The following is a 14,152-nucleotide window of genomic DNA, read 5'->3' as shown; positions in this document are numbered from 1 at the left end:
CAGCCTCTGTTCACTCTCCTCCTCTCTCTCTCTCTAAACACTTAGGTCTGTTAAGATAAGGAGCTTCTGTAGCAGCACCTGCCCGGAGGCTGTGAGGTGTGTGAACGCAGTTATAGAATGTAGATTAAATAAATACATTACTGGACTGTGTTAGGGTAGTATGTGATGTGGGGATATTATTATTGGTTTTGTGTTGTATATTGTACTGATGTCTTTTGCTTGCATGAGCTGACCAAACCAGACCCGATGCCAATAGGTGTTACGATAATAGAAGTGTTGAACTTGAAAAACTGTAGAGCAAGCAACAACACAGAGCTTTGCATAAAATTCCATTAGACAATATTAAAACAAAAGCCAGTTTCAGTCTATTTTATTTTCCTGGGGAATAAAGCCAGTTGCTGGTTATGTTTTCAACCAGGCCCAGGCTCCATCCAAAAATGGTATCTTCAATAAAGCCCAAATCCCTGTGGGCATCTCTAATCCATCCTGCTGGAGAGGAGGCCCAGGAATAGGACTACTTTCTGTACCTGCAAGTTCTTGAGCATTCCTAGCTGAACTCAGGAGTTTACACTTGAGCCATTAATAATAATAATTGCTTAGACTTATATAGCACTTTTCTGGACACTCCACTCAAAGCGCTTTACAGGTAATGGGGACCCCCCTCCACCACCACCAATGTGCAGCCCCACCTGGATGATGCGACAGCAGCCATAGTGCACCAGAACGCTCCCCACACATCAGCTATCAGTGGAGAGGAGAGCAGAGTGATGAAGCCAGTTCATAGATGGGGATTATTAGGAGGCCATGATTAGTAAGGACCAATGGGAAATTTGGCCAGGACACCGGGGTTACACCCCTACTCTTTTCGAGAAACGCGCTGGGATTTTTAATGACCACAGAGAGTCAGGACCTCGGTTTTACATCTCATCCGAAGGACAGCGCCTGTTTACAGTACAGTGTCCCCGTCACCGTACTGGGCATTAGGACCCACACGGACTGCAGGGTGAGCGCCCCCTGCTGGTCCCACTAACACCTCTTCCAGCAGCAACCTTTGTTTTTCCCAGGAGGTCTTCCTTCCAGGTACTGACCAGGCTCATGCCTGCTTAGCTTCAGTGGGTTGCCAAGGGTGAGTTGCAGAGTGATATGGCTGCTGGCCATTCAATTTACAGTTTACTTTTCAATTTGGATGAACACGTGATTAAACGTTCTTCAGGTGTGTGGGAAAGAGAGGGCAATAACAGGCCAACAGGAGAGAACAGGAAGAACAGTGGTCAGAGCAGGTGAGAAAGAGTGTCCTGGGGAAAAGGTATGAAAAGATGTAATTGGTAAATAAATGTAGAGGCTCCATAAAGAAATAAGTCTATCACTGAGAGATGAGGGAAGATGAGATCCAATGTCAAGGGTGATCTTGGGTCTTGATACATCTCCTGAAATTCCAAGGATGCAGCCTAAGAGGTTAGAGCAATGATTTTAACTCATCTGGCCATGACTACATTGACACTTCTTCTGGATAAATACATGTACGCTTAACAGACCAGCGGCAAGGAGCTAATTATTGTCAGTGTATGTAATTATGATGCATGTAATTACCATTCATACAGCATTGTCACAAACAATGATAACACCTAGTTTAGTAATTATACACCTTGCATATGCAAGAATCAAGACACCTGCTTAATGCTTTCTTTTTCAGTATGATCACCACAATCACGAATCAAGAACACACAATAAAGTGAAGTGACAAAGATGAATGCAACAGCTGTCTTTAATCTTTAATTGCAAAAACAACACCTATAAAATGGCTCTAACAAACACAAAGTACATACAGAAGGAACGGTCAATTTTGTATGAACACCACTGTTTCAGAATAAAAGATATATTTTCTTCAGATGCAATCTTGCTATTGTTAGGTAATGCCAATACTAAGAACACTTAATAAGAACCATTATTAAGTAGTTATTGGGTGCGTTTTTACTTTATCAATGTTAACATAGCCAGAACTAAATCAGACAGCTGTTAAGAGTTCAACTCAGATTTACAAGCCTTTACTTCAGTATTGCAGCATTTTCAACTGTATTGTCTATAAATCTAGAGCAAAGCATGAAACCAAACAGGGGTATCAGACAGCAGTGATCCCTCTATCATGCATTTCTTGGTTCCAGTAGTTATTTATTGCTTTGAATTATCTTGTGGACAAGTATTGAAGCTGGGAAGTCCATGACTATGATTCCCCAACGAATCGTTTGGTCTCCAAAGCCATTCAAGTAGTAGTAGAGCTCAGGATTGACTCTATCAGCAACTGCATTAGGGTATGCCCCACCACTCGACCCTGAAGCAAAGGTCAGAAAGATCTGGGTGCGATGGCCATACCTTGCCTTTTCTAGGTGGTCCTTCACTCCTGACCACTTCTGTGGGGTGTGAAAAATTGTTGGAACATGGTAATCATCTGCAATATCTAATGACCAATAGTTAATGCCAACAGAAGCACAGGGATAGTTTTGTATAATTACTATCTTTCCCCGTGCTTCACCAAGGGTTGGGACTTGGTTTTTCACCCAGAAATGTGATTCGCCATACGCCTCAATTTTGTTTTTCAGAGTTTCGTCAAAAGAGCGAGTGCAGCATGTTTCATCGTGGTCTTCTTTTATGCGCATGAGAATCACTTCTCCTGTGTTTTCTTTCAGGAACGCAATGGTGTCTCGAAACACATCCCCCAGAACCGCTTGCTGATAAACTACATCATGGTGGATGGTGAGATTGTTTTCAATATGTCTACATCGAATGTCAACAAATCGTATGCCAGCCTTATATTGCTGAGAGAGAGGCCATCTCTGACATTCAACCAAGGCGCCTCCATAGAAAGCCATGGTGTTATGTGTCCCAGGAATTGAGAGCTCAGCCACAGACTTGCTGTCAGAGATGTCAGCCATCCAATTGGGCCACAGGGCATCAGGAGTACTATCCCAGTCACATACGGGTGTTCCCTGTTCATTTCCCATCTTTACAAGCTCAATAGGTGCATGAACTGAAAGTAGAAAGAAAACATGGACATAATTATACACCTGTAGAAGGCTCCATGGCCGAAATGTTGTGTTTTCTCTCTTCTCTTTTCAGCCTGGAATAAACCTATTACTAGTTCCTTTGCATTATTATACAATGACCAAATTGTTGTTGTCGTTTTTTTGTTTATCGTGGCTGACCTGATGGGCAGACAGAAAGAAGTCTCTTCTTCTCCTCAGAAAGACGTCTCCAATTTCTGGAACTTTGGTCTGTAGGGAATTGGATCTCACTCACAGGGCTTCACCTGCAGTGGATGAGAGAGTTATGACCAGCCCTACTGATAGGCTACTTACGTAAGTAGGTAGGTCCCCTTTTCAGGCCATAAAGGCCCATGGGGAATGGGGGGCAAGGGCCACCATTTTTCTTGACTATCTGACACTGGAGGTAGAGGTGATGTGGTCAACATCACGCTCCTGCTGGCCTATTACCCCCAGAAGGATTAACCCCTCATTTGAGTGGACCTGGGAGCTGTCTGGAAGGAATTAAAGCCGCATGGCTTGCCCCTACCTGGGACTGAACCCGCCCATGCCGTCAGAACTACCACGGCTCCAGACTTAGTCTGTAGGCACATAAAAAAAGAGGCTAAAAGGAACCCGAATGACTTTCAAAGAAAGGGTGCTTTGTGTGCTGTGAGTTGCATTGGAGCCGATACAACAGAACTAAACTGCTTTGAACTAACATGAAAGGGTTTTCTTTTCTCAGTAAATTTGTGTAAGTTTCCATGCAGTCATATCAAGGAACTTCAGGGACATTTGCTTCTTTGGAAAATGAAATGTAGTGGTTTTTAGTTTAGCCCCTCCCAACAGAGTGATGCCTTGAGGGTCCAGTGGTGGAATTCTCACCTGCCATGTAGGAGGTCTGAGTTCAATTCACAGCCAATGTGCAAGATGTATTTTTAACAAATAGCCCTTGGGGATAATTGAGACTCTATTCTTAATAATAAAATACATTAACATGTATACTGTATTGACATCTTATTCATTATATATATATATATCATGGTATATTAAATATGAAATTAATAATAATATACATAACAGTAATTACCTGCATAGAGTTACTGTAGAACATCTGACACCATGTTTCCTCAGCCAGATACAAAATTATTTATTTATAGTCTGTTGTGAATGTGATGTGTTTTCATCAGGTTTACATACGCATTAAATAATTGGTTTTGTTTTAATGCTTAAGTAACAATGTAGCTTAAAAATATGTAAGACATATTATGCCATGAATATATAAAAAAGTGATTTATTAAAAAAACGTGAATCTTAGCATATCCCTACCTCCCATCAATATGTTGCTAAGGTGTGTTTATCGTGTAAATCCACACAGAAACCTGTCATCCTAATTGCCCATTTCAGCAGCTGTCAGCAGTGGCACAGCCAGGATTTTATATTTGGGGTAGCAGGGAAACCAGCATAAAACTGTAACCGCAGGGCTGTAGCAGGCAAAAAAAAAAGAATGCTGGGAGTGTCTGTATTCGACAAAGCAACTTGGCCGCCAGACAAGAATTGGCATATCGATCTTTGACTCACGTGTCCCTTTTAAATGAATTTCTGAAAAGCAGGTCAATCAATAACATCCTGTACAGTGAACACATGGCCTGTTGTTGAGATACACCACCTTTTGTTCATTTGGAGTTGACTAAAGATGATCAAATGCAGCGGGTCGCACTATACTAAGCTAAGTGCATGACATATTTCATTGAAAATGTCCGCAACTACAACTGTTTGTATGCAAAATAGTTTTGGAAAGTGACCCCTTTCTAAACAGCAAGGGTTTATGCTGCTTACTGGGCTGGACACATATGTATCTGATGAAGCCTGCTGTGTACAAGAGGAGTATGTAGGAGTGTAGGAGAAGAAAAGTCACCTGTAGGAGATGAAATGTCATATTTTTGGAGAAAAAAAGTCCTTCACATGTTTTACCCAGGCTATGTTAATTTAGTCACCAGTTTAAGATTTAGTCATGGTCTTAGTCAGGTCGCCTAAAACATCTAAACATCACTTTCTATTCACCTACTTTTAATTTAGTCTAGTTGACTAGATATAGAATATAATTAGCCTTCCCTTAGTAAGTAATTAGAAATTACTAATTCATAAAGCATAGTAATTAGTCTTTTGCTCTTATTTTGACTTTAAAATAATAGGAGTCTATTGAGAATACTATAGTATAAATGATAGTATAAAGTCTAACAATGTAACTTTAAACATGTAAGACAGATTATGTCATGAATAATTAAAAATGACTGGATTTATTACAAAATCCTGAACATTAATGATCTTATCATTATTATTTATATTTATTTTATATTTAGCCCCTCCCCCAAACATTAACTGGATTTCTTTACTCTCTACTACAGTATTTACATTTGGTAAACAAGCATTGCTGTTTCCATTTGCTGCAATCTTTTGCAACAGCAACAGCAAGTGTTTAATTTTCCTTTGGAATCACAATGAGAGCAAGTGTTCGTGTTAGAACCAGCATGTCAAAACATTTTGCTAAATAACTACTGCACGTGACTAAATTAAAGAATTTGATGCAGAAAATGTATATGAGGGAGGTGGAATACTATTGTGTACCTTATTTTAAGGTGCCACAACCAACTATATAAATACTGTATATTTATATTAATAAAATTAATATTAATAATGTTCAGAATCATCATACTTTTGTTTTTTCTTTTTTAGCTACCTAAATGTTCCCTTAGTTATATCATTCTATATTAATATCCCATATTAAATAAATGTAAAGAAGTAGCACAACAGATTAAATTAAGCTACTGTTTTACTAACATTTGACCCACCACAGATGATTAAACCCTTTGATCGACTCTCTGGGCAGTACAGCGCACTTATAGCTAGCTGAAGTAATACGTTTTGACTCACATTTGGAACAGCTGCATCTGTTCATAGCGGGCATTTAATTAAACTGCATAATTGGAATATTTCTAACCAGGATCCAAGTTACCTGGTGTCTGCCTACTGTTAAGAAAATATTGACACTTTAATTCATTACTCAAAAAAGAACGAAAAAAGCTAGGCCTTCAAGGCACCGACTTTAAGATTTCTGGTCCACACAGCTGGCATAATGATTATATATCGACTACAGCTGGAGCTAAACATTGTATAGGATTCAACATACAGTACATCCTTTCAACATCATAGTGTTGGACTTCCAAAGTGTTTTTAATCACCTAATCACCATGTTTTCTCTGGCTTCTACAACTCTAGTACTGAGCTAGGATGTTGTATGTAGCCCATAGACATTTTATTCTGTGATTATTTACCTCAGTATCATGTTAGACACACCATCACCAGCAGACAAGCTGCCAGTCCTTTGTGTAAGCCACACGACCACTATTTTCTTTACCAAGCTAAAGCCATGCCTCTGTTTTGGGAATCGTTATAGTCATTTTTAAGAACCATATAAGCTACAGTACTTGTGATTTTCATTTCAAAATGTGTTGTAATACTTTTCCCATGGACACCTGCTATTGGCAAAACATGATGTTTTACACAGACTGCTCCTGTCAAAAGACTGTTTTAGCCCATTATCTCCAAATGTGGTACAGTAGGTGATTCTTAATACACTGATGTTTAGATGTAACAAAATGTAGTTCCTATATATCTTTTTAGCCACCTAAGTGCCTGTATTGATTGATCAATTCAATCTACTTGAATTTTTCAGGTTTTATAAACAGCCGGACCCTGAGATACTACAGGTTGAAATAGTCCATTAATGCAACACTGGGCTATTTCCTCCTTGGCAAAGCATAAGCATGCTATAATTTATTCTTCTTCATTACATGATTAACAAGTTCAGTCTTTTTATTCTTTTCCCAAAACTGTCTAGAACTGGATGGTTCCCCCTAACTAGTGAATTAAAAAAACGGATTGTTAGATATAACAGACCTCTCTTCAGCTGTAGACTGTTACGCTGCAGCTGCTGTCAGATAGAGCGGCAGTGTGATGATCGGCTGAGGTCCAAGCACAGATCTCAGATCAGGGTGCTGCTTCGTGTTTTTCCAGAGTGGCAGAGAGTGGCTGTGAGGGTGTTAAAGCAGAGAGATGGTGCAGCCAGATAGAGAGATGAAGATTGCTCCAATAGCAGATAGTGCCTGTAAACTGCTGCTCCTCCTCTTCGGGGGGGTTGGTGCTCAGTGTGCCCTCACAGCTGCAGCTCATCTTCGATAAGCGCAGCTGTGATTCCAGAGGCAAGGCGTCTCCCTCACTCCAGGGCTCTTTTTAGGATGATCTGGTAACTTTGGGGGCCTCAGACATCCACTGAACTATACCCTACGGGTCTTCTTGTATGGACCTGACTTGCTGAATGAGCAAATGATTGGAATGTACAGTAATTATACAAGAATCTACTGTATATGGTTTTCCATCATAATCCTGTGAGGTACTTATTTCTGCAACGTTTGTTAGAGCCAAAAACAGGAGGATTTTCCCTCATTTCTTTCCAGAAATGGCTGGATGACATTTATACCACGTCTGAGTAAACTGAGTTTTAATAATGGTTAAAAAAAAACCATTAGTAAAAAATATTAGCAAACATAAAGTCCTTTATAAAATGATTAAAAAACAACCGGATCAAATATATAATGTACTGCATGCACAAATAAAAAGGATATTGAAAAAGGTCAAGAGAGACAGGAATATTATAGTGGAGGGTTAAATAAAAATAATAAAACAACTCTTTCAGCAGTCAATGGCCCATTAAGAATGAATTAAAATATACCCAGGACAAAAATGGGAAACTTCCAGACAATGATTGGGAAATGGCTGATTTAGTATCCATTCTGATGCCAAAGGAAGAAGGAAGGAATCACGAAGGCTGGGGCCAACAGCATTCTGGCAGTGGAAAGGTTCTCAGTAAAAAACATCAGCAGAAGTGTTCTGGGTTCTAGAAGAATCTGGGTTTCGCTGGACACTGGACACTATGAGAAATTCATCCCGAACTTCAGCACATCTGACAGTAAATCGAGAACTAGCGTATCCAAAATCTTCAAAGACATTGCCAAAGTCAACAGGGTGGCCTTCTTCAGAATAAACAGTGAAGCAGGGGACACCAGCCGAGACGGAGTGGAAATGCATTTAAACCTGAAAACCTGAAAACAAAAGGCACTTTTTCAGCCAAGTGACCCTGTCACAGTTGTCACATTTGTCACATTTGTACCATGTTTCATTGTCCAAAAAAATAAATCATTATTCTAGAAAAGTATTTCAGGATTTTAAAGAAAAGCTCTGCATTAAGAATGGCAGACGTTTGATAATAAGGAAAAGAGTTGCTACTGTTGCATAATCACGAATTGCACCCACAGCCTTATCTATACCCCAGCTGGGCTTCACAGGGTTTGCAGACTTTCCCTTGAAGCAAACTGCTTGCTGACATTGACACAGAAACCATGACAGGTTTACCAGAACTTATTGCAAGCAATGTTTGTTTCTTAACTGTGGTTTAAAAGATCCAAAGATCTGTTTACAGAGCCTTGTCAAAATATTCTCCCTTGTGAAGTTCCCACATTTTCTTTCTGTTGGAGCTTGTAATCATGACAGTTTTCAATAGGACATAGGACATACAGTAATCTATACAAGATGGCTGACAGCTGCTGACAGTATTTAAAACATAAGGAAGATTAGAGGCCTGTTAATTGCATTGTTTTGGCACAAGCCAGAAAAACCACCAGCACGATTAAACCAGCCAAGAAAAGTGTTGGCTACATTATATTATCACATTGCAGTCCATCAGTTAAGCCCAAATAACTTTATAGAGCTTTGCCCAGGAAGAATGGACAAAATTATACATCCATTGTACAAAGCTAGAAGCCGTGCTCCCAAAAGTACAGATCCATGCCATCAGTAAATTTTTATTAATAATAATTACTTACACTTATATAGCGCTTTTCTGGACACTCCACTCAAAGGACTTTACAGGTAATGGGGACTCCCCTCCACCACCACCAGTGTGCAGCCCCACCTGGATGATACGACGGCAGCCATAGTGCGCCAGAATGTTCACCACACATCAGCTCTCAGTGGGGAGGAGACTAGAGTGATGAAGCCAATTCAGAGATGATTATTGGTAAAGGCCAGGGGGCAATTTGGCCAGGACCCAGGGTTTTACTTTGGATTACTATATGGCTATATGTTTTCCTCCTTTGTCAGACATATGAAAAATGAATGCATTTAAAAACATCTTGATCCCTCTAATATTTAACCTCCTTTGATTTGTATAATTTGTCTGAATATTGTTTTTGAAATAACCCAACAGTGTGTGCAGTCCGTTTCTTTCTGCATACCATCTAAATTAATTTGTATTTTTTAAGTTTTTCAATTTAATTCTAAAATTAGACTTTGCGTTTTTACTGACCCTCAGTACTGAAGGACCACTTGAGTGTGAACAGAGTAAGGAATCCTGTAGCAAGAACATTGCAAACAAGATATAGCAAAAAGAATTAAACCTGCTTCAGACAGGGGGTGCATATTATTGTTGGCACCCTGCTCACTAGCAGTACCAACACTCAAGACTTACATGTATTGAAATTGTTTATTAGTCATGGCGACTTTGCTTAACCTGCCCGTCTCCTGGCCACAGTGTGAAGAGAATGGGCAGAATGGAGGAAGAATGTAGAAGACCTGTACAGGACAGGGAAGGGGCTGAGTTTCTAGCCCTGTCGCAAGCACAGCCTTCGCCTCCTCAGAGCACGCAGATCCTCTCTCAGTGGCGTTGGCCGCCTCTCTTGGGCTCCACCTGAATTGTCCCCTGCTGAGCCCTTCTCGTTCCCCTCTCAGGCTACGTCTGGGAGCTGAGACGAGACCAGAGGACAGGTCAGAAGCGGGACCCGTTCTCATGAGATGTCTGCGTCAGCCTGTCCTAATGGCACCTGGGCCTCTGGTTCCGTCCGCATCCGGGAGCTTCCTTGGAGTGATGTCTTCTGGGAAACTGTGCCGACAGCGCATGCCTGACCTGCCCCATGAGGTCGAATCGTGGAAGGATCTTGAGTCCGCCTGGAGCCCTCTGACTGGAGTTTCCTGTCAGACCCCTCTGCTCAGAGAAGCCTACTGGCCAGAGCACAGCAGGGGACTTTGGTGGCTCATCCCTGTCTTGCACCTGGTTTTTCCTGCAGATCCCTTTCCTGTGCTTCAGTCTGCCTGCACCGTGGACGACACCAGCAGGCTGGCCGTAGGGATCCGCTCCACAGCCACGAGAGCGACACCGCAGTGGCCGAGGCCCAGGTGGACAGCTTCGCCGCTGCACTAGGCCAGTTCTTTTTTCCACAGAGTCCTGTCCTTGGACTCTCATGCCTTAGCCTTTGTTTTTTCTTGTTGACCGGACGGGGCAAGCCGAGCTCCACCAGCCAGTATTTAATAATAATAATAAACTTTATTTTTTATAGCGCCTTTAAAGGTGCCTTCTCATAGCGCTTTACAGAATGACAACAACAATAAATAAGAAGAATACACATGATAAAACACAATTTCAACACACAGTGGAGACCGTGGATGGTGGTACTAAGAAGAGCAGAGGGGTGAAGAATGGAACAGTTAAGTAAAGGCTTTTCTGAAGAAGAGGGTTTTGAGTCTGGATTTGAAGGAGTTTAGAGAGGGTGACTCTCTGATATCCTTGGGGAGAGAGTTCCAGAGCTTGGGGGCATAACAGGAGAAGGCCCTGTCACCCATACAATGTAGACGGGCTTGGGGGACAGTAAGGAGAGCAGAATTAGAAGAGTGAAGGTTGCAAGGTGGGGAGTAGGGTGATAATAGTTCAGACAGGTACTGAGGTGCCAAGCCATGCAGAGCCTTGTAGGTGAGCATGAGGATTTTAAAGTCCACACGGAATTTGACAGGAAGCCAGTTTAAGGACTCCAGGATGGGAGAAATGTGATCATTTGCACTAGACCTGGTCAGGATTCTGGCTGCTGAATTTTGGACATACTGCAGTTTGTTCAAAGTAGATTTAGATACCTCAGCGAGTAGAGCATTACGGTTGTCAATTCGAGAGAACACAAATGTGTTGATCAGCTTTTCAGCCACAGTTAGTAATAGTATAGGGCGTAGTCTAGCGATATTTCTGAGGTGAAAAAAAGATGTTTTAACAATATGCTGCACATGTGGGTCGAATGTTAAGCCAGAATCGAATATCACTCCCAGGTTTTTCAATTTAGATTGAAGCTCAAGTACAGAACCATCTACAGATAAGGTTACAGGACTGGCTTTACAAAGTTGATGGGGCATGCCAACAAGCATGACTTCAGTTAAGATGAAGGAAATTTTGAGTCATCCAAATTTTTATGTCAGAGATGCAATTAGATAGAATAGAGACAGCCACATCAGTGTCAGGTTGGGTATGGATGTATATTTGAGTATCGTCAGCGTAGAAATGATAGCTGAGGCCATGTGATCTTAAAGGCTGACCAAGTGGGAACATGTAAATGCTGAAGAGCACCAGAGAGACAAAGTGACAGCGATCAGTGAGGTAAGATTTGAATCATTTGAGAGCAGTGTCAGAAACTCCAAACACAGTCTCAAGACGAGAAAGTAAGATTTCATGGTCAACAGTGTCAAAAGCAGCACTGAGATCAAGAAGGATGAGTATAGAAAGAGAACCAGAATCAGAAGCTACTAGAAGATCGTTGGTGACTTTGACCAGGGCAATTTCTGTGCTGTGAAGTTGACAGAAGCCAGATTGAAGGGGTTCGAAAAGGTTGTTTGTCATGAGGTGGTTATGTAACTGAAGTGTGATAGCACATTCTAGAATTTTAGAAAGAAAGGGTAAGTTGGAGATGGGACGAAAATTGGTAAGGCTGTTGAGAGCCATGTTAGGCTTTTTTGGCACGGGGGTAATGGCAGCAGTTTTGAGGACCGTTGGTACAACACTAGTGCTCATGGATTCATGTATAATATTGACGATAATGGGACAGAGAGAAGAGAAACAGGACTGAAATTAAGTGGCGGGAATGGGATCTAAAATAGATGTGGTGGGTTTCATGCGTGTAACTAGTTATTGAGGGATGCTGAGTCAAGAAGAGAGAAGCTGGAGAGAAGGGAACCAGAAAAGTTGGATGAGGAGGGAGGAGGTATGGAAATGATATGCGTAGTGGAGAGAATGTGATGCCGGATATTGTCGATCTTAGAACTAAAGAAATCTAAGAATGTGTTGCAGAGTTGTGATGAGGCAGGCAGTGTGGTGGGGCAGTTTGGCTTGAGCAGTCTGTTGATGGTGGAGAAAAGATGTCTGGGGTTGTTATGGTGATTTTCAATGTTGTGAGAGAAGAAGGTTGATCTAGCAGACTCTATCATATCCTTATATTCAGACAAGTAATCTCTCCAAGCCTGATAATGTACTCTGGATATTTCTGGATAATTTAGTCCAGAAAGACGCCACCTATGCTCAAGTTTGCGGGAGGCTGCCTTCACAGATCGCAGATGGTCGGTGTACCAGGGAGCAGAGCGAGAAAAAGGTGTTTCGAGTTTTTAGAGAAGCAAAGATGTCAAGGTAGATAAAATAGTGCTATTGAGCAAATGTATTTTGTCCTCTTGAGGGTCAGAGGAAGAGAAACAAGATAAGGAGGACAGAACAGAATACGTGAATCTAGGCTGATCAAACGATCGCCAGTTGTGAAAACTTGTGGAGCATGAGGGGGAAGTATTAGAAACAGAATAGCTATGTGGTCAGAGAGGGAATAGAAGTGAGAAACAAAAGAGTCATTTCTAATGATTAAATCAAGGTTGTGTCCTTTGTTATGTGTTGGACTCAGAGCAAGAAACGCCTTACCTAAACCCGGAAGACCTTGAGTCAATGTTTATATTAAAGTCCACAAAAATAAGTACCTCTTAACCTGAGGCATAAAAATGAAAGTAAATCAGGAAACTCACCTCAAAAGGCTGTATTAGGTTTGGGTGGTCTTTAAACCGTGGCAATGATGGGAGAGTGGGGAACAGAGACATTTAAAACAAGACACTCAAAAGAAGAGAGTAAATAATGATTGTAAATAACAATGATGCCCCCGCCTCTGCCTGAGAGACGAGGGAGGTCAAACAACCCGTACCCCGGAGGGGCTAGCTGGTTGAACAGGAGACCATCATTCTGTCTGTGCCAGGTTTCGGTTAAGCACAGAAATTCAACATGTTCTTTCTGTAATAAAGTCACATGTCACGATTGCAGTCCCTCCCCCTGAAGGGCGCTCCGGTTCTTTCACTTCTGACCTGATTTTGTGCACCTGCCCCTTGTTCTAGCCTTCTCCCAGCCCCCCTTAAAAGCCAGACGCTGACGTTAATCCGGGCTCTGCTCTGGTTTCTGCACCAGGCGAGTCTGGGACCTGGAAGCCCTTGGTTATGGTTTTAGGTTTCTGTTCCTGTTCCCGTTCCCCCTGCTGGTTCCGACCCGGTTCCCGTTTTTAATCATCTGTGTAGGATGGACCGCCTGGCTTTGGACTTTCGCCTCCTTTTGGATTCTCCTGGATCGTTTGCCTCGGCCACACCTCCCCCGAACACCAGCACACCAAGGACACGCCCCCTGTTTTCATCCCCGTATCCTGCATGACTTTACCCCCGTGTTTTCTTCACTTTTCCCTGGATCATGTCGTCCGCATAGGGTCCGGATAGAACTGTTCGTTACATCACATAAGAGAGGAGCCTTATGTTTCACAAAGCAGGTGTTTAGTAGTGCTGATATGGCCAGTCTCGGGGATCTGGGGGGAAGCGGAGTGGGTTCTAGGCAGGGTAGAGGTAGTATATTTTTGAGGTCGGCGCCGATGCGGGATGATCTTGCAGCCTTGCACCGAGAGGCAGGGATAAGAGGCTCCGCAGGTGGACGAAGGAAAGAAATAGAAAGAAATAATCATACATGTTTTTTTTCAAGGAAATAATTCAGTTTCAGTTGCAGCGAGGAGTACCTCAGAAGCATATTCGTGGAATCTGTGACAATCTTTGACAAAAAAACGGGAAGGAGATTCGGAATCAAGGCAGTAGCAGGTGGTTAAAAGTCCGCAGTTGAGCACTTTCATTGGTGAGTAGGCGGCAGTAGAAGCAGCAGTCACAGTTTGAAGCCTATATCGTGTAAACATACAGCAATGGCAAAC

At 42.0% G+C, this 14,152-nt stretch overlaps 1 protein-coding gene across 3 annotated transcripts; it reads right to left on the bottom strand.

The window, feature by feature from the left end:
• Positions 1–1,747: 1,747 nt before the first annotated feature.
• Positions 1,748–7,229, bottom strand: LOC148637359 (uncharacterized). Of its 3 annotated transcripts, XM_088623438.1 has the most exons (4): positions 6,978–7,223; positions 3,568–3,619; positions 3,201–3,304; positions 1,748–3,025 (listed from the first exon to the last, which is right to left on the bottom strand). In XM_088623438.1, exon 4 carries the CDS (start codon positions 2,997–2,999, stop codon positions 2,166–2,168), a length of 834 nt encoding a protein of 277 aa, XP_088479564.1. In that variant the 5' UTR covers positions 3,000–3,025; positions 3,201–3,304; positions 3,568–3,619; positions 6,978–7,223; the 3' UTR covers positions 1,748–2,165. The 3 variants fall into 3 exon arrangements, with proteins under 3 accessions (XP_088479564.1, XP_088479565.1, XP_088479566.1); XM_088623439.1 differs by lacking the exon at positions 3,568–3,619 and having other exon boundaries at positions 6,978–7,222; XM_088623440.1 differs by lacking the exons at positions 3,201–3,304; positions 3,568–3,619 and having other exon boundaries at positions 6,978–7,229.
• Between the last annotated feature and the right edge of the window lie 6,923 nt (positions 7,230–14,152).

The sequence above is a fragment of the Lepisosteus platostomus genome, unplaced genomic scaffold (assembly GCF_059453375.1).
Source record: "Lepisosteus platostomus isolate fLepPlt1 unplaced genomic scaffold, fLepPlt1.hap1 Scaffold_122_H1, whole genome shotgun sequence".
Taxonomy (NCBI): Eukaryota; Metazoa; Chordata; class Actinopteri; order Semionotiformes; family Lepisosteidae; genus Lepisosteus; species Lepisosteus platostomus.
Note: the sequence above shows the minus strand (reverse complement) of the source record. Positions and strands in the feature narration are given on the sequence as shown.